Here is a 24,975-nt window from a genome sequence, read left to right as displayed (position 1 = left end):
AGGAGAATAATTCATGGAATCTTGATGCAAAAAGCTTGATATTTTAAATGTGGTTTCATCAGGGGACTGTTGGGGGTATACAGTCTGAGTGCATTTCTAGTGAACTTAAATTTATGAATTAGGATTTTAAATATCTTCTCTACAGACTGAAATAGGATCTGCATCACTGATTTTGAAGGATTTATTTTACTGATATGTTATTTAAACATCTCTAATCATCTCCCTACGTGTCTGATGATCAAACCACGCACACACCAAGGTGAAATCACAGTCCTGACTTCTTTCCTCCAGTCGCCACTTGGGGCAGTTTAGGTCTCTAGCTCCAGTTCATGGCTGCTTCACCACCGTAATAGTAGTGAGTAGGCGGGGCTGCCTGGTTACCCCTCTCCCTCTCCACTTACACTCGCTAAACACAGCAACCCGAAATCTTAAATTCCTCCACACCACCTGTGGAGAAACACACAACAGCTCCACCACCACCACAGAGCGTCGACACGGTTCGTTTTGCTCCACTTTGAGGTGCTTTTCAAACCTCGGAGGGAAGCTCCCTGTCTTGGATCCCTGCTCCATGCGCTCCTGCAGGATCTCCAAGGTAAAGAACTTCATGTGCAGCCACATGCATTCGGTGTAACAGTGTGTGAAGACTAACTTCAAGTATCAGGATCTTGGTTGGATGGTTTGCAGCGTGCACGCATCACTTGGGAGAGCTTTGAGGCAACGCGTTTCCGTGCGTTAAGCTGAGCGGCTGCAGGAACACGCACCCGAGCGCGCACGCCGCAAACCACATGTTTCTTTCGCTTCGAAGCCGAATCTGACCGCTTTCCAACGAGCAGCTCGTGAGATGTGATTCTGCTTCGGACGCCACAAGTGAGGTGCACGGTTCCTCTCTGCGGAAACTCGCTCCTCAGATCCTCGCAGCTAAGTTGGATGCGTTCACGTGAACTGGCTGCTTGAGTTCATTGTCTGTGAGTGACCGCGGTGTAATGTGAGAGGGGGTCCCGGGGAGTGTTTGACTGCAGCAGACAGTTGTGGTCTGTCCGAAGAGTCCGGGGGTGGACCAGGATGTGTCTCCTGGACTCAGACCTGATCTGAAACCAGCACGGACAGGTCTGCGCTCCTGAGGCTGTGGGGACGCTCTGGAACTAAGTAGAGCTGGGATCAATAAAGTACATCTATCCATCTATCCATCTATCTGTCTGTCTCTCTAGAGCTGGTCTGAGCTGTGGCCATGATCTGAAAAGTCAGCTCTTCTTTCTGTGGAGTTCTTTTCTAAAATAGGGTTTATTTTGTAATTTTCTCTAAATCTCTGTCAAAAAGACTGTGGTTTGTGTATATGTATATATAAATATATATTGACCTTTTAGATCCTGGTCACGGTTCAGGCTAGTTCTAGTTGGTCTAACTATAGCTGGTCTGAAAGTGGGTCACCAACAGGGAAGTTGCCAAGTGCAGGATTGGATGTAGCCTATACAAATGCACAGGAGTGCGTGTGTGCGTGCGTGTTGAAGCTTCACTGGGACTCTGGGACTGGCTTCAGCGTTGTTGGGCCTCATGTTTCACTCAGACTAAATGTTAGGTTGGATACATGCTCTGCTGCACATGTTGTATATTGCCAAGAATTCGGATTACACATCCTGTTTTCTGATCTTTACATTGCACGTTTAGAAAAACTGCCTTGTTTATAGTATTTCCATTTTTTATTTTACATAGAATTAATTTTGATTCTTACCACATTTTTCCCTTTCACTGCTTCTTTCTTGTGCTGCTGTGCCAATTGTGCAGTTCTCATACGCAAGCTCAACAAAGGTACATCTTATCTTATCTTATCTTATCTTAACATCATCACACACCTTTATTTTTGCAACCTCTGAGGCTTTTGCTTAAATTTACAGTTAATATTAAACTATTTGTAGTGTTACACGATATGGTCTAAAATTATATATAGATTAAAACATGTTTTATCAGTTTATCTACAGTTAAAACAAGAAAGTTTAAAGACAGATTTTTGCTCATGAGTGAAGGTTGTGGTTTTAAATGGTTCTTAATGGGCAGAGAATGATAAACGCTTGTCCCTTTTAAGACTTTTGTTATATTGCTATTTATGAAAATTATATTGTGTTAAATATTTATATTTATTGTCCAGCCTTAACTAGTTGCATTTAGTGGTTTTTGACTTTGACATCTCAAAGCAGGGTTCAAACTGCCCTCCTGAGTGACTCAAGGAATAGTAAATAGACAGTGTGTACAAAACATGGATCAGGGGTAATAGTAACACACACCTACAGTCACACACACATAAACACACGTAATGCGTATTCCTGGCAACAGAAGGGATAATACGCTGGAATTGAAATAGATTGAGATTATGAGAATGAACTTTGTACTCAGTGGTACCCAGAAACAATCCCTGAACAGAACAAAACACTATCACAATAAAATTCACATCAGAATATAAATGTACATACATTTTGTATGTTGTAATACACAATCTCTATTTTACGTAATATTTCTTTGCTTTGTATGTCAATATAATACAGGTTCAAAACTGATAAGAACTCAAATATTCTCTTGTAAATATCCTAGATGACCTCGATGACTCAACTGATGCTGACCATCCACTCACATTATCAACAAGTTAGGTTAAGTTACTTTATTTGTACCTGTAGCCAGTTTGAGTGGCATCCATCAACACAATTCAAAATCATAACACTGGGACAGAAGACCAGACCACAAAAACCAGGACAAACTAACCAGCAAAGAGATTACAGTGGCTTCCATATTCTCCCCAGGCGAAGGACACTTTCCAATGCAATTATTATTTAATTTAGAAAGTTGTGCTCTGTCACGTTTGTTGATTGTTGGTGCCACAACTTTACACCTGTGTGTTTTTGCTTTTGATACACAAAGTTAGTGCAGCCTATGACTTTGCTTGCTCGTGACACACTGGCCGACCTTTTGTCACTGACACACATTCAACTGGAGGGGTCTGCTTGAACTTGTAGCCATAACTGTGCAGGTTGCGGCTTCGCAGAGTTATAAACAAATAACTGCGGTGACTGAGTCTACGTGATCTCAGTTTCGGAAACAGAAAAAAAAGAGGAGTTAACAAACTTTCAAACTTTTCCTGAAAAACGTCTGTGTGGAACGGGGCCCCATGTTGACTGTTCACAGGCCAATTAAGCTTCAGTACAGTCGTGTTTACCGAGCAGAGTTGGATGGCATCCTGTGTACACAAAGTGTGTGGGATAGGAAGAGAAGGAAAATGTCAACCACCAGCAACAACACTCCACTCACTATAGTGTGTGTGTGTGCATGTGGGCCGTTGCATATAGCGTAACTGAACAACTCCAAAGTGGACGACTCAAACACAGAACCCCATGCATTTTATCTGTCTGTTCCTCAAACATTATGTGGTGTTGCTTGTGTACATTATAATCAGTGGTGTGCAGGGATTTTTACACACAGGCAAACAGAGCTGTGGACCTATCCTGTTGTCATGGTTATATTTGACAAAGACAGTGTTGATGGTGGAGCATAATATGTGAGAACAACTGTTATAACCATGGCACGTGAGAGCAGCGAGACAGACCAGAGCGCAGAGAGTACGGGAACTTAGCTACGGGTTTGAGGAATTGCACCTGTTTGTCCACAGCTATACTACTAGCTTCACTCTCTGCATCATAACAGATCTCATTCAGTGGAAGCGGAATCCTTTTTTCTGGCATAAAACTAATAAAATAATACAAATTGTAGCAATTCAAAGTGCATGTCCTTCAGGTTGCTTGTTTCTGGCTGTCAGTTCACTGTCAGATTGAAACACAGCCATGTCCAGAGACTTTTAAACCTTAAGTAAATACCTTAAAGTAAATATACGAAATGTCAAACTGTATGTATGACCCATTTCCACTCAAGTCTGCCTGACCTAAATCTGGAAAACCAGGTGCAAGTAGCATCATCATCATTATTACCATCTGACATCAGACACTAGCCAAAGAGAAGCAGTTTCAGCCAGTTAGTTGTGAAATGTGATATCCTCCTGGTAATAGTGATCCGTACCTAGCCAAAGAGAAGCAGTTTCAGCCAGTTAGTTGTGAAATGTGATATCCTCCTGGTATATAGTGATCCGTATGCCCGTCTGGGAAAGTATAATAATTTATTTCCGAAGCAGTATGAACTTCTCTATCAAATTAACCAGGTAATGAAATGTATTATTTATATTTAGCAGTTTTTGACATTTTAATATATTCTTTTAAACTTTAAAGGCTGAAGTGAGTGGAGGCTCAATGTGGCCTTTAAAGTGTTGTAGCACTGAAAAGGTCTCTAACTGTAAGCGGTGTCATATTCATAGACCTCTTTCATTGGTTCTAGAGGATCACACCCCCTTTCCTGTTCAACGCCCACCACTGGTGGTTGCTGCCTCTTCTGTCTTCACATTTCATCTGCTATTCTCAACAAAGCAATTTTTAAACTTATAAAAGCTCTTGTATTGTGTCAGTGTGTTTACACCAAGATAAGAAGAGAACACTCTTTCATAAGCCAGATGGGCTTTGTAGACATTTTTTACAGCTTGGTTTTTATTCCTGTGTAAAGAATAATTTCATTATTAAATTCAAATGAAGCGTGCATGAATGAATTCATGCAAAGGCACGCTTGAGTGACCCCAAGCCAAAGGCTTCTGTGGATGCAGCCACCAGTTACGGGCACTTGTTAGAGCTTGCTGTGGCTTCTTTCAAAACATGGTAACTGTGAATGTTTGGCTCCATGCAACTGTAGCTCAGTGACTTCATTAGAATTCAAGTGCATCCAGACGTACTAATGTAGGACTTTAATCATTAGGGCCTTCCAGCTACTGCTTGTGTGTGCATTTGTGTGCGAGTGTATGCAGCTTGGAATAGCCAAGCCATGTGATTCCTCCAGATTCTATTTCAGATAGGCGAGGCCTCGTTGAACGCTCTGCACTCTTCACGGCAGCTTGAAAGATACGTAGTCCGGTGCGATGTTTAATCACCGTATCTGTCCTCATTCTGTCAAGACCCAACCGACAGGTGAAGCGTATCTCTATAGGTGGTTTCAAGTTCGAACTCCGCCACATGGACACAGGTTAATTCCATCGACATCGATCTGCAACACTGACATTTCACGCAACATTAACAAAGTTTATATCAAGATGCTTCATGTTTCCGAAAGTTTTTTTGTGTTTTGTCTCAGCTCTTGTATAACCTGTGTTCCCAGGTCACTGATTTCATTAAGGCTTCTTTCTTTTTTGCTTACGTGTGTGGAAGTGCGTCTTCGTGCCCCTAAGTGCTTCATGATTACCGTTGGCCATTCAAATAGTATTTTCCCTCTAAGCTTTTATTTAAGAACTTCCTGGATTTTACAATAATGTGGCACACGTGACGTTGTGATAATCAGCTCCTTCTTTATCTTGGGGGAATAATAACGTAAGCATGGGCTCAGCGCTCTAACCGCAGCTGCTCTAGTCCAGTGATTTAATGGATTATTTAATGCTCCTAATGATGGGCGGTAGCACAATGGTAAACAGTAAGGTAGCTTAACCTTTTAAGAGTGTAATATCCACTGTGGATTTTCTCTTTTCAGTAGTTTTGTCCCAACCACATAAATAAATGGGTTTTTTTCAAGAGAATTGGATGGATGATATCGAAGCTCTCGACCTGGTATCAGGTGAAGAATATCATGTGTATGATGTCCTGATGTAAAGAGGCCATCTTAGGAGGTGAGGGGAAGTCAAATGCTATGAATACACCTTATGGCTTTCTAGGAAAACTGAAACAGGAAATGTTTCCCAATACAAATGTAAGCTTTTTTACAGGAGTTTATCTGTTATTCAACATGTATAACTCCATTATGTCTATTCTTCATATGTGGTCCAATAGGCTGGATCTGATGGGTTGCACTGTATTTGAACCCAGTTGTTTTTTTTGCAAAGAAAAAAAAGGCCAGTCACCTCAGCTTACCCTTATGTGGAAGTTTCCATGGGGTACGACACAACTGTTGCACTGTCCACACAACCTTTTATAGATTTGTGTCCTCATGTCAATGGTTTCTGGATAGCGGCCATTACCTTGAAAATTGTCATGGAGTTATTCTCCTTCATGTCATTCCCTCAAGTCTTTTCTTCCATGGAACATACCACGGCACTTCTTCCAGACATTTTCCGACTTGTTTACACACTACCCCCCCCCCCCCCCCCCCACACCCACACACACACACACACACACACACCACACACACACACACACACCACACACACACACACACACAAACACTTTTCTCCAGCTGCCCTCCATGTTTTGTTTCTCCCTTCCAAATATCAAGTATTACCTCTCAGTATATTTGAGCTCAGCACTGGGGAATGTGCATGAGTCGTTGACGACTGACCCAGAGAAGCGTCTCAGCAGACGGTTATGGAGTCTTACAGCTGTGTTGTGCCTCCAGAGACAGTTGCTCATTTCTCAATGAGTGTGTAGTTATGTCAGATAATAATACGCCTCCAAAAAGAACATGTTCCGGTCGAGCTTTAATTTAAAGGCTGAGTGCAGCAATTTCTAAACTTTATAAAGTCTAAAATAAATCTGATAATAAGGGTTTGTTACAAACTGGAGGTGTCATGAAGTTGCCATTAATAAGGAAGGGAGACGTTTTTTAAGATGCGAGTGAGTTACAATTTGGGAAATGTGGGATCCAGCAGTTTTGGAGCTTGACACATACAAGGGACTAAAAGTCAGGTGGTCTCTGCCTATTTTTTAAATAAACTTTGACTATTCTTTGTTAAATCTGTCACTTGCAAGCCCGCCAGCAGTATGGAAGTGCAATAAAACCCCTTAAATTTCATTTGAAAGAATTTGAATCCAATCCTTAAAGAAAAAGATCGAGAATAAGAGCAAGGGCTCCTTTTTTGCTTCAAATTTATTCTGTATGCTTTGAAAAATTGACTCCAAGCACAGATACAGTATTTGTCTTGGTAAGTTTAGTTTCTTCTGCTATGTGCAGGAGTAACTCAATCTGATGAGCCTCCACGGTGTCATTGGAGAAAGTATTTTTGTGTCATGAGTTATGATTCTCTTTGTGTTGAAACAATCTGTTCACGGCTCTGCCTCCTCTCCCGTGAGTTGTGTTGCATTGCATAACATATGTTGGAAACATACCCAGCAATAAGATGGATTATCCCTATAGGTCCTCAGTTTTTTTGGCTCGCGGTCACACATTGTGGATTTGGGTTGCATTATGCAACACTCCAGGAAACCGTGTTCTGCTGACGACCAGTTTGTCGAGCACGGATGAACCCCTTTACCCGATCTGTAGCACTTGAACCCTGTGACACTGGTGTTTATAGATGTGCATGACGTGCCGCTGTACCAGTGGATCAAGCATGATACAGGATTCTGTCGGTCACAGACTAAAGCTCTCCTTTTAACTGCGAGTGTGGGAAACTTGTTTAATGACCGTCCTTCTGTCCCTTGCCTCCTATTAGGGTACGTGACCTCTCCCCTGCTCCCCTGTGACCTCTGAATCCCAGCCGACCTTCTCCCCTTCCCCCAGAGGCCGGACTTTCTTCAATGGCGCTGGAGAAGCTCCTGCGTTTCGGGAAGCGGTTGCTGCGGGTGAAGGTGGTGAACTGTAACTCAGATGACTCCCGCCTGTCGCGATGTCTTAACACTTTTGACCTGGTGGCCCTGGGCGTGGGCAGCACGCTGGGCGCCGGCGTCTACGTGCTAGCCGGGGCTGTTGCACGAGAGAATTCGGGTGAGTTAACATCACAGTTAACAAGTAAAAGATGTCCTCTGAGGCAGATCTTCTAATCCTGTGATTCCCCCTTCCATCCCAGGTCCTGCTATCGTGCTGTCTTTCCTGATAGCAGCCTTGGCCTCAGTGTTGGCTGGTCTATGCTATGCTGAGTTTGGAGCCCGTGTTCCCAAGACAGGTTCAGCTTATCTGTACTCCTATGTGACAGTAGGGGAGCTGTGGGCGTTCATCACTGGATGGAACCTCATCCTCTCCTATATCATCGGTAAACAACTCAGCATTTCCTTCTATGTTGTCTCCTTCTTGTCACTTTCTAATTAGAGGTGATTACTTGTCTTAAATTGGATTTATTGGGGATTTGAAGAACACCAGGTGCTGTAGCTCTGCTCTCTCTCCATCTCAGGTACCTCCAGTGTGGCCCGTGCATGGAGCGCCACCTTCGACGAGTTGGTAGGGAAGCGCATAGAGCAGTTCTGTAGAGAACACATGTCTATGAATGCTCCGGGTATATTGGCAGAATACCCCGACATGTTTGCTGTTGTCATCATATTCACCCTCACAGGTTGGGAAACCCCTCTTTCTATATTTCTCTATCTCGTCTCGTCACTTATGGTTTCCACTGAGCCAGTGTCTATGATGTTTTCTAAATCAGGGGCCACAATTTACACAGAGGGGCCAATTATATGTCTACTCTCTGTGCATAATTCCTGATTCAGTAAGGTGCCCATTTAAGTCATTCTTTGTCTACAGTTAGCTCTATAGCCTTTGGCAAAGACACACGTCACAGAATATGTTTTGTAAATTGTTTCTTGCTCAAGCACATTGAATACAAATATTTGACAGACCACTTTATTTAAAAATAAACCACAGACATGCAAACACTTGAAATCTGCTGCTGATAATCATTATTGGTGCTAACTGGAAAAATATGACTGCATAGCAAGTTTGATTTATTTTTCTATCTTCAAACACTCGTTCTGATTCCATCCTGTGTCTTCTCTATTTCCAAGGTCTTCTGGCATTTGGGGTAAAAGAGTCAGCCATGGTGAACAAAGTTTTTACATGTATCAACGTCCTCGTCCTGTTGTTCATGGTGGTCTCTGGGCTGGTCAAGGGTACCATGAAGAATTGGCAACTCGATCCTGACGAGATCCTTAATGCCAATTACACCAGTAACTCCAGTCTCAAGTAAGAAAATAGATGTACAAACATGTTTCACATATTGAAGATGATCTGAGACACATTCCATGTTATATTGTAAACTACATTTTTCACTGTTAAAGGTCTCATTTACTCTGGGTAATCCAGAGGTTGTAATTTTGGTGAACTGACCCTTTTTTTAAAACACTAAATTTAAGGTGGTATTTTGCTGGTTTCATTTATTCCATACCCTTCCCATCCAGTCTGACAGTTGTCCTGCCAAGCAAAGAGAGTTTAGGAGTGGGCGGCTTCATGCCATTTGGTATCACAGGCGTCCTCTCAGGAGCTGCTACCTGCTTCTACGCCTTTGTCGGGTTCGACTGCATCGCCACCACAGGTCAGTGCAGCATGAGACCAGAAAAAAGAAAAACACACACACTAAATTTTGTTGGCCTCGTTCTCTTCTCGTTCCACTTCTCAAATCCTTTCCACTGCCTCATGGGTATGTTTCAGTTCTGGGGGGGGGGGGGGGGGTGAAACTGGATCTTGAGTTGGGACCATTTCAATCCTCAACTTCCAGGGGCATTGCACGAGAGGGGCAGGGTGTAAAAGAAAAGATGCAGTTTAGTGAGCTGGGCCCTGCTCTTGGCAGAATGCCGAGCAACGTGACGGAGCTTAGCGACATAAATCAAGATATGGGCTTTGGGGCGAGTGTTTTTTCTGTGCAGATCCACACCTGTATGTCTTTATGTGTGTAGTTCCTGAACGCTTCAAGGCCCCTGAGTAGTAAAAAGGGGAGTTTCTTTCAGATTGTCTACTCTCCAGCCCCTGACTTTACCCACCCCTCTTTTTCCTCAATTCTAATTGGCTGGTGTGAAGTTAACCCTGAACGAGTACTGGAGTGTAGCTTGTGGGCATGTCAGTCACACACACACACACACACACACTTAGGCACCTTTAAGCCATTATACCGTGTGTGTGTGTGTGTGTGCGTGTGTGTTTGTTTGTGTGTAGCGTCAAGGTGTCATGAAGCCAGCATCTCTTCCCCGTCCACACACACACACATGTGCAGCCAGTACAGTACATTCACACAACTGTAACCTCTGTTATTCCTGTGACCCCTGACCTTCCAGCAATCTTAAATCAGTAGCTGTCATTCATCGTGAATAGTGGCGCAGGACACGCTCCATCATCGCGATGTGATTTCACTGCAGAACAAGACCTGAGTGTTCACCTTCAGAGCGCTGTTGCATAATCGCCCGCTACGTCTGAATAGTTGGGTGTTTTAGTCTTCCGGGTGCACAGGGACAAAATAAGCTCCTTGTTCAAATGTGTTGCAAAATACCACACGGAATGTTTCTTGAATATATCTCTGTTTGGACAGTTTTTCCGTGTTTCCAAGAATGCTGCCACCACAGCCAAGGAGTGGATACAGTGAATTATTCTGAGCTGCATCACTGCATTCAAACTGTGAATAGTTAGTTATTAACAAACTATCTGACATAGCAGCTAATGGATGGATGCTAATTATGTCTCCTCCAAATTAAATGACCCATCCCATTCAAACTATTTATGGGGTAATTTGACAGCTTAATGTACAATTAATAAAATGTTATTGTCAATGTAACAAAAGCGATTTTACTAAGCTGTAATGCTGGATACAGTTTATGGAGGTTAATGATACATTAAAAAGGAGATTGATCTTATTGACCTAAAATATATAAATATCCCTGTAGTTACCTGCTTTATTAGAGTAATGGCATACTGGAGTCATATGTGTTGTTCTAATAGTCAAGAACTAATCACAGAAGATGCAAACTCCGCACAGAAAGAACCGGGACCTTTTCAAAAATGTTTTTAAATAGATGCATGTCAAAAAGGTTTCAAAGACAAATGTTTGCACCTGTTGCAGTAAAAAGTGATTTATTGCCACTTTAATTGTCTTTCCATGCCTTTAGGTGAAGAGGTGAAGAACCCCCAGAGAGCCATCCCTATCGGCATTGTGTCCTCGCTGCTCATCTGCTTCGTCGCGTACTTCGGTGTCTCCGCTGCCCTCACCCTCATGATGCCGTACTACCTGCTGGACAGCAACAGCCCTCTGCCTGTAGCGTTTAAATACGTGGGCTGGGGAGGAGCCAAATACGCTGTAGCTGTAGGCTCTCTGTGTGCTCTGTCAACCAGGTGAGCAGTTACACAAGCCTGCAATGCAAAATGCATGTTCTAGTTCTGTCTCTCGCTTAGATAAACACGCAGACACACACATTTAGGGGTGTGTGTGTGTGTGTGCGTGCGTGCGCATGTGTCTGTGTGAGTGTATATTTAGCTTTAGAGGGCATTTGATCCCTTGAACTGAAAATAAGATATTAGTATGTGATTATGTAGCACTGCCGCAGGTCACTATCGGTCACCACAATCTGCATTTTCACGACTAAACAGTTTTTATTTGTTTGATTAAGGTGATATTACCATATGCACACTTATTTTGTGTGGGAATATTGCTTTTTTTTAAATAATGCATTTTAAATTAAAGAGATCAGGTTGATAGGTGTGAACAGACGTGTGCTTGGGTATCAAACATGTCCTAGCATGCTGTTATTTATCTTACCCTATATGTCATGCACAGTATGTATAAGGTTGTGTAACTGTAATGTTTATGTACTATATATGTGCTTTGTCTATGTGAGCTAGAGTCTATGTTGATGTATGTTTCACGGCCTTTTCATGTGTGTAAGTGTGGATACTATATATCCTGGTCTTCCCCCCCTGGTAGCCTGCTGGGTGCTATGTTCCCTATGCCCCGTGTGATCTGGGCTATGGCCGACGATGGGCTGCTTTTCAAGTTCATGTCCGAGATCAGCCCCCGCACCCAAACACCGTTAACTGCAACCCTCACCTCGGGCATAGGGGCAGGTGAGACACTAACACGCATGTTTTTAAACTGCATCCACGTACACAGAGGCGTCTCTTCACGCTGCAGCACGAACAGTGTGTATTTAGGTTATTGTGTCTTCGCCTGCATGGTCCAGTGACTTTGACGTGTTTTAATGTATCTTCGGCGACTTAAGGGATATGTTCTACCTGTGTCTTAGTGATGTGAGGAAGAACATGAATACAGAACTAAACTGCATGGTTAGGTAACCACATTGGAATGGAGAGTAGCAGCATGGTGGGCACAATATTTGGTATTTAAGGGAGATACATTTTGCATGCTGACATCCGAATGCCCTTGGACCACCATCATGACCCTGATGCTCTGCAGTGCACCCTGAGTATCCTGTTGCACAGTCTCCCTCCCCGAATCCCCTGTCTTACTTCTGTCTTGCTGACATTACTCACCTCTTTTCACTCACACCTCCCCTGTGTCTCCTACTGAGGCCCTTCAATCATTCCTTCCCTCTTGTCCCTCTGCTCTACACCTACAACTATTCCAATCTGATGTTTTCTTCCCCCACTCCACCCCAGTCTGTTGGGTTCCATGTTCCCCCTACCCCGTATCATCTTTGCCATGGCTAGGGATGGCCTCCTCTTCTCCTTCTTGGCCCACGTCAGCGAGAGGAAGTCCCCCATATCGTCCACTATGGTTGCTGGGGTTATGTCTGGTAAGATAAAAACAGGGGTTGGTCGCTACAACAGATTTCCCTCTACTGGATTCCAGAGAGCCCATATAAGAGATCAGAGTAGATCTAAAGGAGGGAAACAAGGCTATAAGTGAAAACCCTATATACGTCTGAAGGTGTTCTGTCAGTGTTCAGGTTCAGGTCGGAACTCGAATGCATACCTGCCTGCCAAGGATGGTAAAAACATGGAATTGTTTTTAATAACCAACAGTCATCGGGATTTCTCTTCGCTCATCTAGTTACATTAGAGATCTCTTGTGGAAAATTTTATAAAAATTGGCCGGCACAGTCTAGCTAATTAAGGGTAACCACTGTCATGGTCAATCGAGGGATGGGGGTTGTGGCACTGAACAAGCCAGGGGGAGATATAAAGCCTTCTTTTTATAGAGTGTAGGCCCTTTCAAGGTAAACGGACAATTAAGGACTCAAACTGAAATATTTGTGTAGCATTTGGGTGTATAGCTACATGTTTTATCAGGTGCTTCTGCCTTTTTTTTACATAAACCTAGGGAAAGTGATGGTAGAGCTTATGCCTGCTGGCAAAACAGTCGACTACTCAGCTACTTTATTATATCAATTTTTGATTTTAATAAAATAGTTTGGATCAACAAGTTGCGATACATTATGTGTGTACATGTGACAACCACTAGCCTCCACTTTAGATTAAGGCCAGCATGATGATGGGGAAACGTGCCCATATTTTGTTTGAGTGTTGTGTGTGTGTGTGTGTGTGTGTGTGTGTGTGTGTGTGTGTGTGTGTGTGTGTGTGTGTGTGTGTGTCTGTGTGTGTGTGTGTGTGTGTGTGTGTGTGTGTGTGTGTTCACACGCTCAGCTGAGAGGCCGTGTCCTGCTGGAGACTCATCTTATGTGTTTGACAAATACCAAACTAGTGCACAGCAGTGTAATCAACCCCTACTGACCCGACCTGAGCTTCCCCCTGAGGGATAAGGAAAAGAAAGAGAGAGGGTGGCAGAGAGAGGGAGATGGAGTGATGAAGAAGTGGAGGATGCATGAGATGATGTTAATATATGATTAAAACTCAGGAGAATCATTTTAAGTCAGCTTTCGACTTTCCTGTTAACAAATGACATGGCTGGTAGAGACAACGTGTGGTTTTTCGATGACTTGCGACACTTTTGAAAAACGTTTAATCGCATATCAGAGGGCAATCTTGAAAATATATATCAATTATCTTTGTTTAAAATGTTCTTACACTGAAGCAAATATTTTCATTGCTCTCTCTGTCTTCTCTTTCCTGCTCATTTAAGCTATCATGGCCTTTCTGTTCGACCTGAAGGACCTGGTGGACCTGATGTCCATAGGGACGCTGCTGGCCTACACATTAGTGGCGGCATGTGTCTTGGTGCTCAGGTCAGTTGTGGGGACTGAAGTGTACAGAGCCTAGCGTGGGACAGGAGAGTAACTCCCTTGTTGAATGTTCCATTTTGATCCTATTTTCAGGCGGAAACACTTTTGAGGAAACACTTTTGAGTTTGAATCAGCTTTGTGTGTGTGTGTGTGTGTGTGTGTTTGATTGTGTCAGGTACCAGCCGGAGCAGCCTAGAATGGCGTATGAGATGGCCAGCACCCAGGAGGAGATGGAGCAAAGTGACGGCATCAGCATTCCCAGTATAGGCATCCTGCCCGGTATGGAGGAACGGTTTAGCTTCAAGACGATGCTATTCCCAGACAACCCAGAGCCATCCAGGTTGTCGGGCTTCACCGTCAATGTCTGTGCCTCTGTCATGGGTAGGTGATCCAGACTTACTGTGTGTTAGCGACACAATACAAAATATATAAAAACAATGGTGAGATTTGTGAGTTAAACTTGAAATACTATAAAAATGAATGTCCTCCAGGAACGTTGATCCTGGCGTTCAGTGTGCTGGCTGTGCAGGGAGGCTTCGCTGTGTGGAACATCGCAGTCCTCACCTTCATCTTTATGGTGTGCCTCTCCCTCACCTTCATCATCGGGAGACAACCGGAGAGCAAGACATAACTATCTTTCAAGGTTTGATTCCAGGAACTCCCTCTGTAGAATAATGAAGGACTCAAAGCAGGCGACTACTTTTTCATCATCACCTCCGGCGTTCACGTTTTCTTTCTCTGAAATTTCCCCTCCTTAGGTTCCAATGCTGCCGTTCCTCCCAGTGATCAGCATGTTCGTGAACGTCTACCTGATGATGCAGCTGGACAGAGGCACTTGGATACGATTTTCCTTCTGGATGGCCATAGGTAGTGATGCTCTGTTACTATCCACCTTACCCTCGATACTGACCCACCTGTTGCAGAACGTGAACTTGACTTAACTTATAATAGGACACTTTTCACTTGAGTGTCTCTAATCGAAGGATTGTTGGTTCTGAGACTAAATACACACAACTGCCACTTCACTTGTTTTAGTACCTTGAAACTGCTGTCCAATAAAGTGACCACTCTGTGAGGTTTATTTTCATAATTTTAAGGTTGCAAATTCACATCGGAGTCACATTAAGCAAGTATATATTACTCTGAGGAAATAAATGTTGAAAAAACAAAGCACCTGGATCTGCCCCCTGATCCAAATCTGCACCAACATTAAGTGGGTTCTTCCCTGAACTATAATGCATCCTTCTACCCAGATTCTTCGTCATCTGTCCTGTAGTTTTTGTGTAATCCTGTTAACTCCCAGACAAACGAACACAGATGAAAATCATAGCGACGGTAATAAACTCTTAAATCTCACTCTTAAATCTCAGGTTATCACAGAAGGCATCAAAAGCAGAGTTTTTGAAATGAAATAGACATAAAGTTTCAAAACAGCAACCTAAAACCATATTTTTAATTTCAATGACTCTATCGCAGACACTGATGATATTTCTTGCTCTGCTTCTTCAGGTTTCATGATCTACTTCGGTTACGGCTACCGTCACAGCGCTGAGGCCGAGATGACCCGCTCGTCTCCGGACACGGAGATGATCGGCTTCAAGCAGCATCACGAATCGGAGGTCGCGTCGCAAGAGAAGGAGGCCTTCCTTCACAACGGAATCCTCGCCGGGGAGGAGCTTGAGGATGAGGATTTGTAGGAAGCCTCGGAACATATGTCAACCTGCCCTGACGCCCAGTCTGTCTGTGTAAGAGTATTTCTGAAAGGACAACTCCCAGCCCCTCACTGACGGTACTCCCTGTTGGGGAGAGTAATGATAAAATAACAGTTTGGCCTAAAATTCACAGCCGTGTAACGTCGGGTAGAGCGCAGGCGGCTGGTGATAAATGTATCATCCTAAAACAGAACATTTATAAACATAACTTGTATTATTTCAGTTTGTGAGACAGGCTTGTTACTCCCTTGTGGTTGGCCTTGGGGTTAAGCTGCTGTCTGAAGCGGGTGGGGGGAGGGGGGGCTTCATGCTGGAGACAGGACACATGTTTCAGGGAGGCTCAGAGATACTGGGAAAACCTGAATATTTCATTGTCTTCATGTTAGGGTTGCTTCTTCAGAGAGTGTCTGGGTTACATTTCTGGCAGCAGGACCATGTGCACATGAAATTACAGCTATCGTCTTGTTGCCAGAAAGCTCTGCGGTGATAGATGCATGTATCTGTTTCAACGTAACAGCTACTGCACTGTATCTACATGACTCTGGAAAATCTGATAACACACGTCAGTATTAAATACAGATTCGTACCAATAACTGTTAAACCCGATAAACTCTTATGTAACTGATGTTGAAATTCTCCCGACGGTGCCTCGCTGACGAGCGGCAGCTTGCACAACACGCCCTGCAGCACACTCTGCTTGTCTGTGATGTAATTGCGCTCGTTCAGCTGCAGAACTGGGCCGGCAGGAAGCTGTAACTCACACTTCCCATGTGTCCGACTTTCAGTCTGAATGATTGCGGTTGTACTTGCCGACACTGGCAGCGTGTCGTGGTTATACAGTGTGGTTTTAAATCAGGCAAGAAGCAGTGGAGAACATTAGAGTCATGGACGTCGCAGCACATTATGATGCAGGAATTGGTGTTTAAACAAAATTAAACACAATTCTGCATATCCTATGCAGATACAGTCAGAGTAGGTGATCCGGTCTAACGCCAAACAGGAATATTCTACATTTTCAACAGATATCTGATTTAAATGCCTTTCACAGTGATAGTTTTTTAAATAGCCTCTTACTTGGTAAATCTATTACCCTGGGTGAAAGTATGGAATCTGATTTGTGAATCCTGGTACATGTTGAACATCAGGTGCAGACATTGGCGGTTGCTGAATGCCAGTGGATATCAAGTATCCCTAGATCACAGTGTGTCTTTCACAGTGCTGGCTGCTGTGTCTTTTAGCATCTGTAGCTCATAAAAAAAAAACAGGCCGACTTTTTTTATTACCCGCTTTCTAAAATATCATTTCCAGTGTTTTTCAGATTATGAATCTGACTCGACTGAATTTTTCAGTAAAAGCCTGTGAAGAATCTGATCAGGTAGAATTTCCTCACCCATGTTCATGTTTATTTCCATTTTTTTGTTGCTGCTCTATACAACTCAAGATCTGTGAACGAATTTTAACGTGTAGTTCCCCTTTTAAAAAAAATAAAAAAAGATGAATTAATCATTTAAAAGCACATATATTCATCGATTAACACATATCAACATATCATGTCAACATTGTTCTCATTCGTTTCAACCTTTCAGTGCATTTTGTTTCTTGTTTTGGGAGTCCCTCACAAAGTTGTACATGTGTAATCATTTTAACCATGTGTATATAAAATGTTGTGTATATTTCTTGCAGTAAATTATTTGTAAATTAGGGAAAAGGATTTTTTTTTTGATGACTTATTGTCATTTTTATTTTTTTTGTCTTTGCATGATCAGTGCAACTAAAACTGTTTATCGTCAGAGTTGGTAAATAAAACACAGCCTCAACTTTCTCATGATCCGTGGCCAACATAAGCAGTAAGGCCTTTTTAATGAAACAGAGCAGTTATCATGTTTTTACCGCTTTCCTTTTTTTTGTCTGGTATGTTTGTTAGACAGATTATGCAAAAACTACTGGACGGATTATTACATTTGAGTGTGAAACTTTGGTGCAGCTTGGTGAAGCTGTCAACGAAATTAACTCTTCATAGTACAACAGCACAACTATTTACAACAACTCCATCACTTCATTTACACTCAACGTGTGTGTGTGGTGTGTGTGTGTGTGTGTGTGTGTGTGTGTGTGTGTGTGTGTGTGTGTGTTGTGGTGTGTGTGTGTGTGTGTGTGGGTGTGTGTGTGTGTGTGTGTGTGTGTGTTACAGTTACAGTTCAGAGGGAATCATGTGCATCTTTGGTGAACTTGGTCGTACATGTCGTGCCAAACCTCAGTGTTTTACCCCTGACAGGAATACTCGGTGTACATACATGTCCTCTATAAATAATGAAGGGAAGGGACTTCTTTCAGTCTCCTGTGATGCTGCTTTAAAACTCTGACCTTAGCTCTCCCCTTTCGTAACGCGTGTCGGTGTCTGTGACCAGCTGCATCCTGTTTGTCAAGTGGTTGTAATGAAATCATTTTCTCTGACTTTTTCTTTTTTTGTTGACTTTTTTTTTTTTTGTAGATGTGTGTTGCCACGTGTTTGAGATTGTAGAATTGTGAAAAAGAAAATGTAAACCTTGCTGAAAAAGCACAAAAGCAGTTTGACTACTGGGGTCGCATCGGTGAATTTATCATCGTTGTTTCTCGTTCTGTTATTCATCGTGGGTTCTGTTTTCCTTCTACCCAACATGATGGTATCTTCCTTTGCTGCATTAATGGCAACATGGTTGATGAGACACGTGCCTTGTGATGACCTTGAAAGATGTTGAAAGACTGTTGAGCCTTTAGGTCGTTACACAGCAGCTTCTCAGGAAGATCATGAGATGCACCTGAAAGCTGCAGAAAACTGAGTAAGTGGACTTCTGTTGAGACATAGAAACTTAAATATCAGTATCAACATGTAGGCATGTACTCCTACAAGTTAAGATTTCCTAAATGGGTTTTTTTTTGCTTGTCACAATGTCTGTTTCTTTTTGTTAAAGTTTGTATGTTTCATGCACATCTCCCTGTAAATAAAACGAGCCGTTAAAAAAATCCAGATGGTCTCCAAGTGGCTCGTGCTTTCATCTGCTACGAAACACATCAGTAAATATATTAAAAGCACTCAGGTCAAATCTAAAAAAAGACATGCATGCCTCACAGTCTGAGTTTAAAGGGATAGTTCAACCAAATGAAAAGTCATCATTACTCACCACCATGACGATGGAGGGGTGGGTGAAGTGTTTGAGGACACAAAACACTTTTGGAGTCTAGGAGGGTTGCAGCCAAATCGAAAACAATTGAAGTAAATGGTGACCACTTCTTCAAATGTATAAAAACAACAAAATTTCAATTCTATTGGATTTGGCTGCAACGCTGTTTACCCTTGAAACTCCAAAAGTGTTTTGTGGACTCAAACACTTACCACTATCCATGGAGGTGGTGAGTAGATAATGAGTGAATTTTCATTTTGGCGTGAGCTATCCCTTTAAATATGACAGTTCACAACTGTTCCAAGTCTCTCTCTCTCTCTCTCTCTCTCTCTCTCTCTCCCTCTCTTTTTCACCCTCTCCCTCATCCCCTTTTTTTTCCCACTCTCCCCAACCGGTCGAGGCAGATGTGGCCCCACACGCTAACTGGGGTTCTGCTGGAGGGTTCCTGCTCTTTTAAGGGAGTTTTTCTTCTCTCTCCACAGTCGCCAGATGTGGGAACTGTTTTTTTTTCCCTATAATAATGTTTGGTCTCGACCTTAGTGTGTGAAGCCTTGATATTATAATCTGTTTGGATTCGTCGCTCCACAAATACAGTTGAATTGAATGGATTTCTCACATGATCCAGCAGAGGACGCTAACGTGTTGAAAGCGCCTGAGCGGCATGATGCTCTGCGAGGTGTCGGCTGCAGCATCAGCACCGCTCCTCCTCCTCCTCCTCCTCCTCTTCCTCCTCCTCCTGTCCGCAGCATCTCTCTCTCTCTCTCTCTCTCCCTCCACTCAGAGAAGTGGGAGAGGAAAGGAAAGACGCGCATGTGTTTTGTTTTTGCAACTCCTGCGTCTCGCCGACCTTCTTCAGCGAGTCAGAGGAAGCCGAAGGTGAGTCGCACATGTGGAAAACACCTTTTTGCGGGTTTCGTTTTTTTTTACGCAGCGACGCCGCGGAGCCCAGCATCGGGTTCGGTGCGTAGTTTGGCTCGTACAGTATCTGCGTATTTTGCTGCTGACCCGGTTCGGTTCAGCGGCCAAACGTGTGATCTTGTTGTTTTAAATTCTGTGTGATTTCATGAGGGAAGGTTTGACATTTCTCAGAGAACAGGACTGTGATGTGGAAGTTGACCCCAGCACGCAGGTTGTAAGTGGAGCAGGAGACTGTGGCTGCATGTGTTGAAGAGAGAGAGAGAGAGAGAGAGAGAGAGGGGGAGCGAGGTCAGAAACAGCAGGTTGGTGATGGATGGAGCAGATCAGGTCTCTGAGGGTGATGCTAATGATCAGCTATAGATTATGTAGGATTTAGACCAATGATCCACTGCACTGAGAGGGGGCAGCGAGGAGAGTTTGAGGGAATTTATATTTATTTTTGTGAGGATTATTGTTTTTTTTGTCCCATCAGACCATACGTGATTCTGACCTTACAATTAAAAATAAAAAACTGGACAAAATATAAGGACCATCCTCCCGTCCTTAACAATTTATTCCGATACAATGCCAGAAAAGGTGTCAATAGTTTTACAATTATTCTATTGTTTTGCCACTATACTGAGGCAGACTTAAACCATTGAATGAAAGCATGTGAGGTTGAAGTAAAGATTTACTTTGATCGTTGTCTGATCAAACGCTCGAGGAGACCTTTCTCACATCTAACCATCGGTGCTGCTTTCATTTTGTAAAATGCTTCAAGTCTCTTTCTTCTCTCCGTGAATGAGGCTCTCGCGCTCTCTTGCAGCTGACCTCACTTCATCTTTAGTATCTAATTCTGTACAAAGCCTGAGTAGCCTTATGTCGGAAGAAATTAGGAGGATTTTTTTTTACTTTTGCAACAATTCCCGCGTCGTGGTCGTCACCTTTAGGTTTCTGAAAGCAGCGAGAGCAGAGCGATGACCTGGATCCAGTGAAGGTGCAGACGGAGGGCATGTCTTTCACACTCAGCTGTCTCTGGCCCTGATTGATTGGCGTCTGATCCTTCAGACCTGGTTTGGCTCTAAAGTGTGAATCTGTTGTTTTGCTTACTGATTATGTTACTGTATTGATTCCCAGTATTTTCAGCTTTGAAACTCCATCAGTTTACTTTGTTTAGCATTTGGCTGCACTGGTTTTAAGTGTTTATTGGAGTTGTCTTGCAGACATTATTGATCCCAAAACCAGGGACGTCCTTCGCCTGTGGATCTTCCAGTCCATTTTTCTAAAACCTACAAATCCCTCCCTGTCATTGTTAATGTGCAGGTTGTCTCTGCGTGCCATGCAGGAGCCTGAGGCCTTGGCTTGTAGCGACACGCTGTCTGTGCTGTAGCTGCTGTTCTCGATGCTGATGCATACGTGATTGATTCATTAAATCTGACCTCTGCAATGTCTGAACAGCAGATCAATCCAGCAGATCACTGCCAGGAAAACCACTCGCAGCAGTGCAAGTGCGAGCGAGTGTGTGTTTTGTTTAAGTGCTTGCGGCTCAGGTGCCTGTGTACGAGTGTGTGTGTGTGTGTGTTTCTGCAGGTAAGACAGTTTGTCACAAGGCCCAGGAGAGTAGCACACCGGTGCGACCTTCAAGGTCATTTTATAGGACAGAAGAGGAGAGGAGGAGGAGGAGGAGGAAGGATGGAGGGATGGAGGTGATAAGTAGAGTGAAGGAGAGAGGGAAGAAAAAGTGTGCTATCTCTTAATTATGTGTTGTGTTTGCAAGGTTTTCTTAATTTTCAAACCAGGTTTTTCACTTTTGTTTTGGATGAAAGTGTTTTGCTAATGGATATGGTGTTTTTTATGTTCAAGAACATTAATATATATGTGAATGTTGACAACGGTGTTAAATAAAGAGAGAATGACAGAAAGAGGAAGCAATAGCAGCCCAAATAATAATGATTGTTGTGATCACCCATCGATACACAATTAGGCTCCGCTCTGTTTGGTGATGATGTGCAAGCTTGTGTGAGCTCAGCGTGAATGAAGTGTCAACACACGTGCAAACGCACACTCTCAAATTCACGCTGCCTTTGTCTCGGAAAGGTGGCAACGAGCCTGTCGTAGCTCCTCCCCTGCAGTCACAGGCAGGACATCACAGGCACGCCTCCCCTGATGGAACACACACACACACACACACACACACACACACACACACACACACACTGACACTGACACACAAATACACACTGACACGCACACAAACTTCCCTGTCCCGTGGGAGTCAACATGAAAGACCCTTTCCCACTTGTGTGTGTATCCATTTGATGAATGTGTGTTCACCTCAACGGCAATGCTACAGATTTGTGTTTGTTTATTTTTGTGTGCAAGGTCATATTAGTTAAATCAGCACGTTAGAAGCAAATGAATGCCACTCTATGAATGAGCTCAGTGTTTTTACGAGGGCAGGACTGTGAGAGCTACAGTTAACTTGACTGTAAAGAGCCACCGAAACATTCAGTCCACTCCATTCATTTTTAATGACACATCTCCAGACTGTAGCCTGTATCCACATTCTCTTGGAGGCTTGTACCCAAAAATAAACTTAAAATGTCAGCAGCAGCATGTTTGAATCCTTGAACTGGATCCTTAAAATTCCCTCTTGATTTCCCAAGGGAGTTCTTCCCCTCATTGTGTCCCTCCTCATCCTCTTTTACCCAGTGTATGAGAACAGTCCTTTTTACAGCCACTTAAAATCATTTGCTTTTTTTTTTTTTTTTTTGCACATCATCACCACCCAAAACCCTGAGCTCACTCTATTCTTCGCTCACCTCTCGCTGATCCTACGCCAGCTCTCCCTCCCCCACGCCCCTGGGGTTTATCACTTGCACATTACACATGCATACACACACTTACACATTACAATGCAAACTACACCCTGCCCCCCCCCCCCCCCCGACACATCCCCAATCCTTTCCGCCGCCCCCACTTTTCATCCTCGACAGCATTATTTAATTCTCCTAAAATAAACAGTAGTGACTCAGCCACTCTGAGTTGCTTTTCAGCTTCTCTTTGTTTGGACTGTCTCACCTTGCCAGCTTTATGTCTGACTGTGTGTGTGTGTGTGTGTGTGTGAGTGTGTGAGCATGTGGCAACTTCCTCTTAGTCCCACAGATTCCCCTCCATCCTTTCCTTCTTTGTCTGCTTTGTATTTGAAGTGAGCCGCTCTCTCTCTCTCTCCTCCTCCTCCTCACCTCTTTGTCCCCCTCATTACATTTCGCCCACCAGCCACGCAAGAGTTAACGTTTTCCTCTGCGACAGGAGTGAGGGTAGTGGCGGAGGGGCTTTGCTAATAACAATGCGGTGCTACCAGCAACCAGCGTGGACAGACAAACCTATTTCTCCTCTCCACGGTGCATGCCAGCACCCCCATCTGGATATACGTTAGTCTGTGTGTGTTTTGTGTGTGTGTGTGTGTGTTTTTTCACCGCAGGGCACGATGAAACCAAATAAACACGAGGCTCTCATCTTCTCATTCTCTCCTCCAGACTGTACTTGTCACTTTAGTTCTAATCAAGCTAATCTCCCGTAATCTCCCCAAATTGCTCTTTGTTTCCTGCTCCCAATTTATCGGATTTCTGTGCCAATGCTCGCTTCCTTCCTTCCCTGCACACTTGTCCCCCCTCCGACCACCTCACCTACGATCCATCCTCACAGGCGGCACAGCAGAGCCCAACCAGACAGGGAAGCAGGGCCATGTCTGATTTAGTGGAGATTCAGTCCCTGTGCTTACAATTATCTAGAGTCTAGATTCTAGACGGTAAATTGCATCATTAAGTGTTTTGTGCAACAGACCTCAAGTTTGCGGCCACATTCCCCTTTTCTCTTTGTCTCTGCTCCCGCGATAGTCACTGTAGTTGTGTGTGTGTGGCTGGTACTTATCTTTCTTTGCATGTAACTTTGCATGTACATGGGTATATAGGTGCATGCATGGTCAAAGCTTGGGTTTAATACATGGGGGTGTTTGTGGATGTTTTAGTGATCGTCCGTTTCCTTATCTTAGCGCAGTATGTCATCATTTCAGCTGCAACAGAGACACGAGGCTTGTGTGTAACCATGTGTTGATAGATGGACGTGCATGTGCGTGTGTGTGTGTCTGTGTGTGTGTGAGTGCATTGGCCATTTTTCATTTTGCTTCGACAGATAAATCCCATTATTGGCATATTGCGATTATCCGGCGATTTCAAACAGTGCCTGCCTGTGCGCAAATAAGGAAATAAATCAGCTTTTATTGCAGATGATCTGATTTCCTCATCCCTCTTATTCAGTTTGGTGTGACCACCCACCCTGACCCGAGATCCAGCCGAAATCCTGTTACAGTTCCCCCCTGATACAGAGTATGAGTCCCCCTGAGAGGCATCCGACTGTGTGTATGTGGGAGTGAGAGAAGGAAAGATGGAGGCAGAGGGGGGAGAGAAGAAGAGATTATTTGGGCAGATGTAGTCTGCTGTGCTGGTGTGTCTTCTATAAGGATGCAAATGGGATTGATCACCTCACCCAACCCTCATTAACTCTGTGTTATTGAGGTGAGAATGAAGGGAGGAAGAGGAGGATGGGACAAAGACCGGCACGAAATGATTTTTATTTCCTGAAAAAAGGAAGGAAACAGTTGGGAAAACACCGAAAAGAAAAGGCTAATTGAATAAAATTGCGAGCAGGACCTGGTCTGTTGTTGTTTTTTGATGCATAAAATCAGTGCAGATCAACAACCGACAAAGTGAAGGATACTATTTCTGGATCTTTCTCTCTTCTCCTCCATCGTTCTGTGAGACAGCGTGCTCTCTGGTGTGCACAGGGAGTTATTGCTCGGTTCACACATACAAACACTAAGGAACAGTTTGGTGAATCATCACTTGTGAATTTGTGTCTACAGGGTGCTCATTGTGTCTCCTGCGAAAAATGGAGCATTAGGCTTATTTCACTGTATTTCTGTCTGTGTTGTGTTGCTAACAGAGAGGGGAGGAGAAGGGGAGGATGACTAGAGGCTTAGCTTTTTTTTTCTCTGAAGAGACTTTCTCTCTAAGCTTCATCCTGCTGGATCATTGTATGTGAACAGAATAAAAAAGTACTGTATCCTTTTTTTGGGGGGGGGGATGTTTGCAGTTTATTTTTGAATATGCAAAAAGTCTGAAATGCATTCACATGTCTGCAGGGAGTAGATCACAAGTTCACACATTTCTGCCACAATCCAGCCCTGGGAAAAGTGTACAAGGACGTGCAAGGATGGAGTCATGAGAGATTAATTACATGCATGCTAAGACACAG

General features: G+C 43.5%; 2 protein-coding genes across 6 annotated transcripts in view; both read left to right on the top strand.

The window, feature by feature from the left end:
* Positions 1–368: 368 nt before the first annotated feature.
* On the top strand, positions 369–17,077 carry slc7a1a (solute carrier family 7 member 1a). 5 transcript variants are annotated; one of them, XM_034607043.1, is made up of 13 exons: positions 421–592; positions 7,493–7,764; positions 7,847–8,029; positions 8,168–8,326; positions 8,775–8,952; positions 9,168–9,301; positions 10,863–11,085; positions 11,675–11,814; positions 13,790–13,892; positions 14,065–14,270; positions 14,381–14,532; positions 14,648–14,756; positions 15,399–17,077. In XM_034607043.1, exons 2-11 carry the CDS (start codon positions 7,578–7,580, stop codon positions 14,518–14,520), a joined length of 1,653 nt encoding a protein of 550 aa, XP_034462934.1. In that variant the 5' UTR covers positions 421–592; positions 7,493–7,577; the 3' UTR covers positions 14,521–14,532; positions 14,648–14,756; positions 15,399–17,077. The 5 variants fall into 5 exon arrangements, with proteins under 5 accessions (XP_034462935.1, XP_034462936.1, XP_034462939.1 ...); XM_034607044.1 differs by lacking the exons at positions 14,648–14,756; positions 15,399–17,077 and adding an exon at positions 12,367–12,503 and having other exon boundaries at positions 369–592; positions 14,381–14,445; XM_034607045.1 differs by lacking the exons at positions 14,381–14,532; positions 14,648–14,756; positions 15,399–17,077 and adding an exon at positions 12,367–12,503 and having other exon boundaries at positions 369–592; positions 13,983–14,107.
* A 2,428-nt stretch (positions 17,078–19,505) lies between these two features.
* mtus2a (microtubule associated tumor suppressor candidate 2a) overlaps positions 19,506–24,975 on the top strand; it is a 45,414-nt gene continuing 39,944 nt past the window's right edge. Inside the window, 1 exon segment of the mRNA XM_034607039.1 lies at positions 19,506–19,638. The gene's annotated coding sequence lies outside the window, so the exon portion shown is untranslated.

The sequence above is a fragment of the Hippoglossus hippoglossus genome, chromosome 14 (assembly GCF_009819705.1).
Source record: "Hippoglossus hippoglossus isolate fHipHip1 chromosome 14, fHipHip1.pri, whole genome shotgun sequence".
In the NCBI taxonomy this organism is placed as follows: Eukaryota; Metazoa; Chordata; class Actinopteri; order Pleuronectiformes; family Pleuronectidae; genus Hippoglossus; species Hippoglossus hippoglossus.
Note: the sequence above shows the minus strand (reverse complement) of the source record. Positions and strands in the feature narration are given on the sequence as shown.

Coding starts and splice junctions, on each gene's coding strand:
- slc7a1a (XM_034607043.1), top strand. CDS start 7,578: ATGGCGCTGGAGAAGCTCCTGCGTTTCGGGAAGCGGTTGCTGCGGGTG. Junction 8,953..9,167: donor ACCAGTAACTCCAGTCTCAA/GTAAGAAAATAG, acceptor CTTCCCATCCAG/TCTGACAGTTGTCCTGCCAA. Junction 9,302..10,862: donor CGACTGCATCGCCACCACAG/GTCAGTGCAGCA, acceptor CCATGCCTTTAG/GTGAAGAGGTGAAGAACCCC.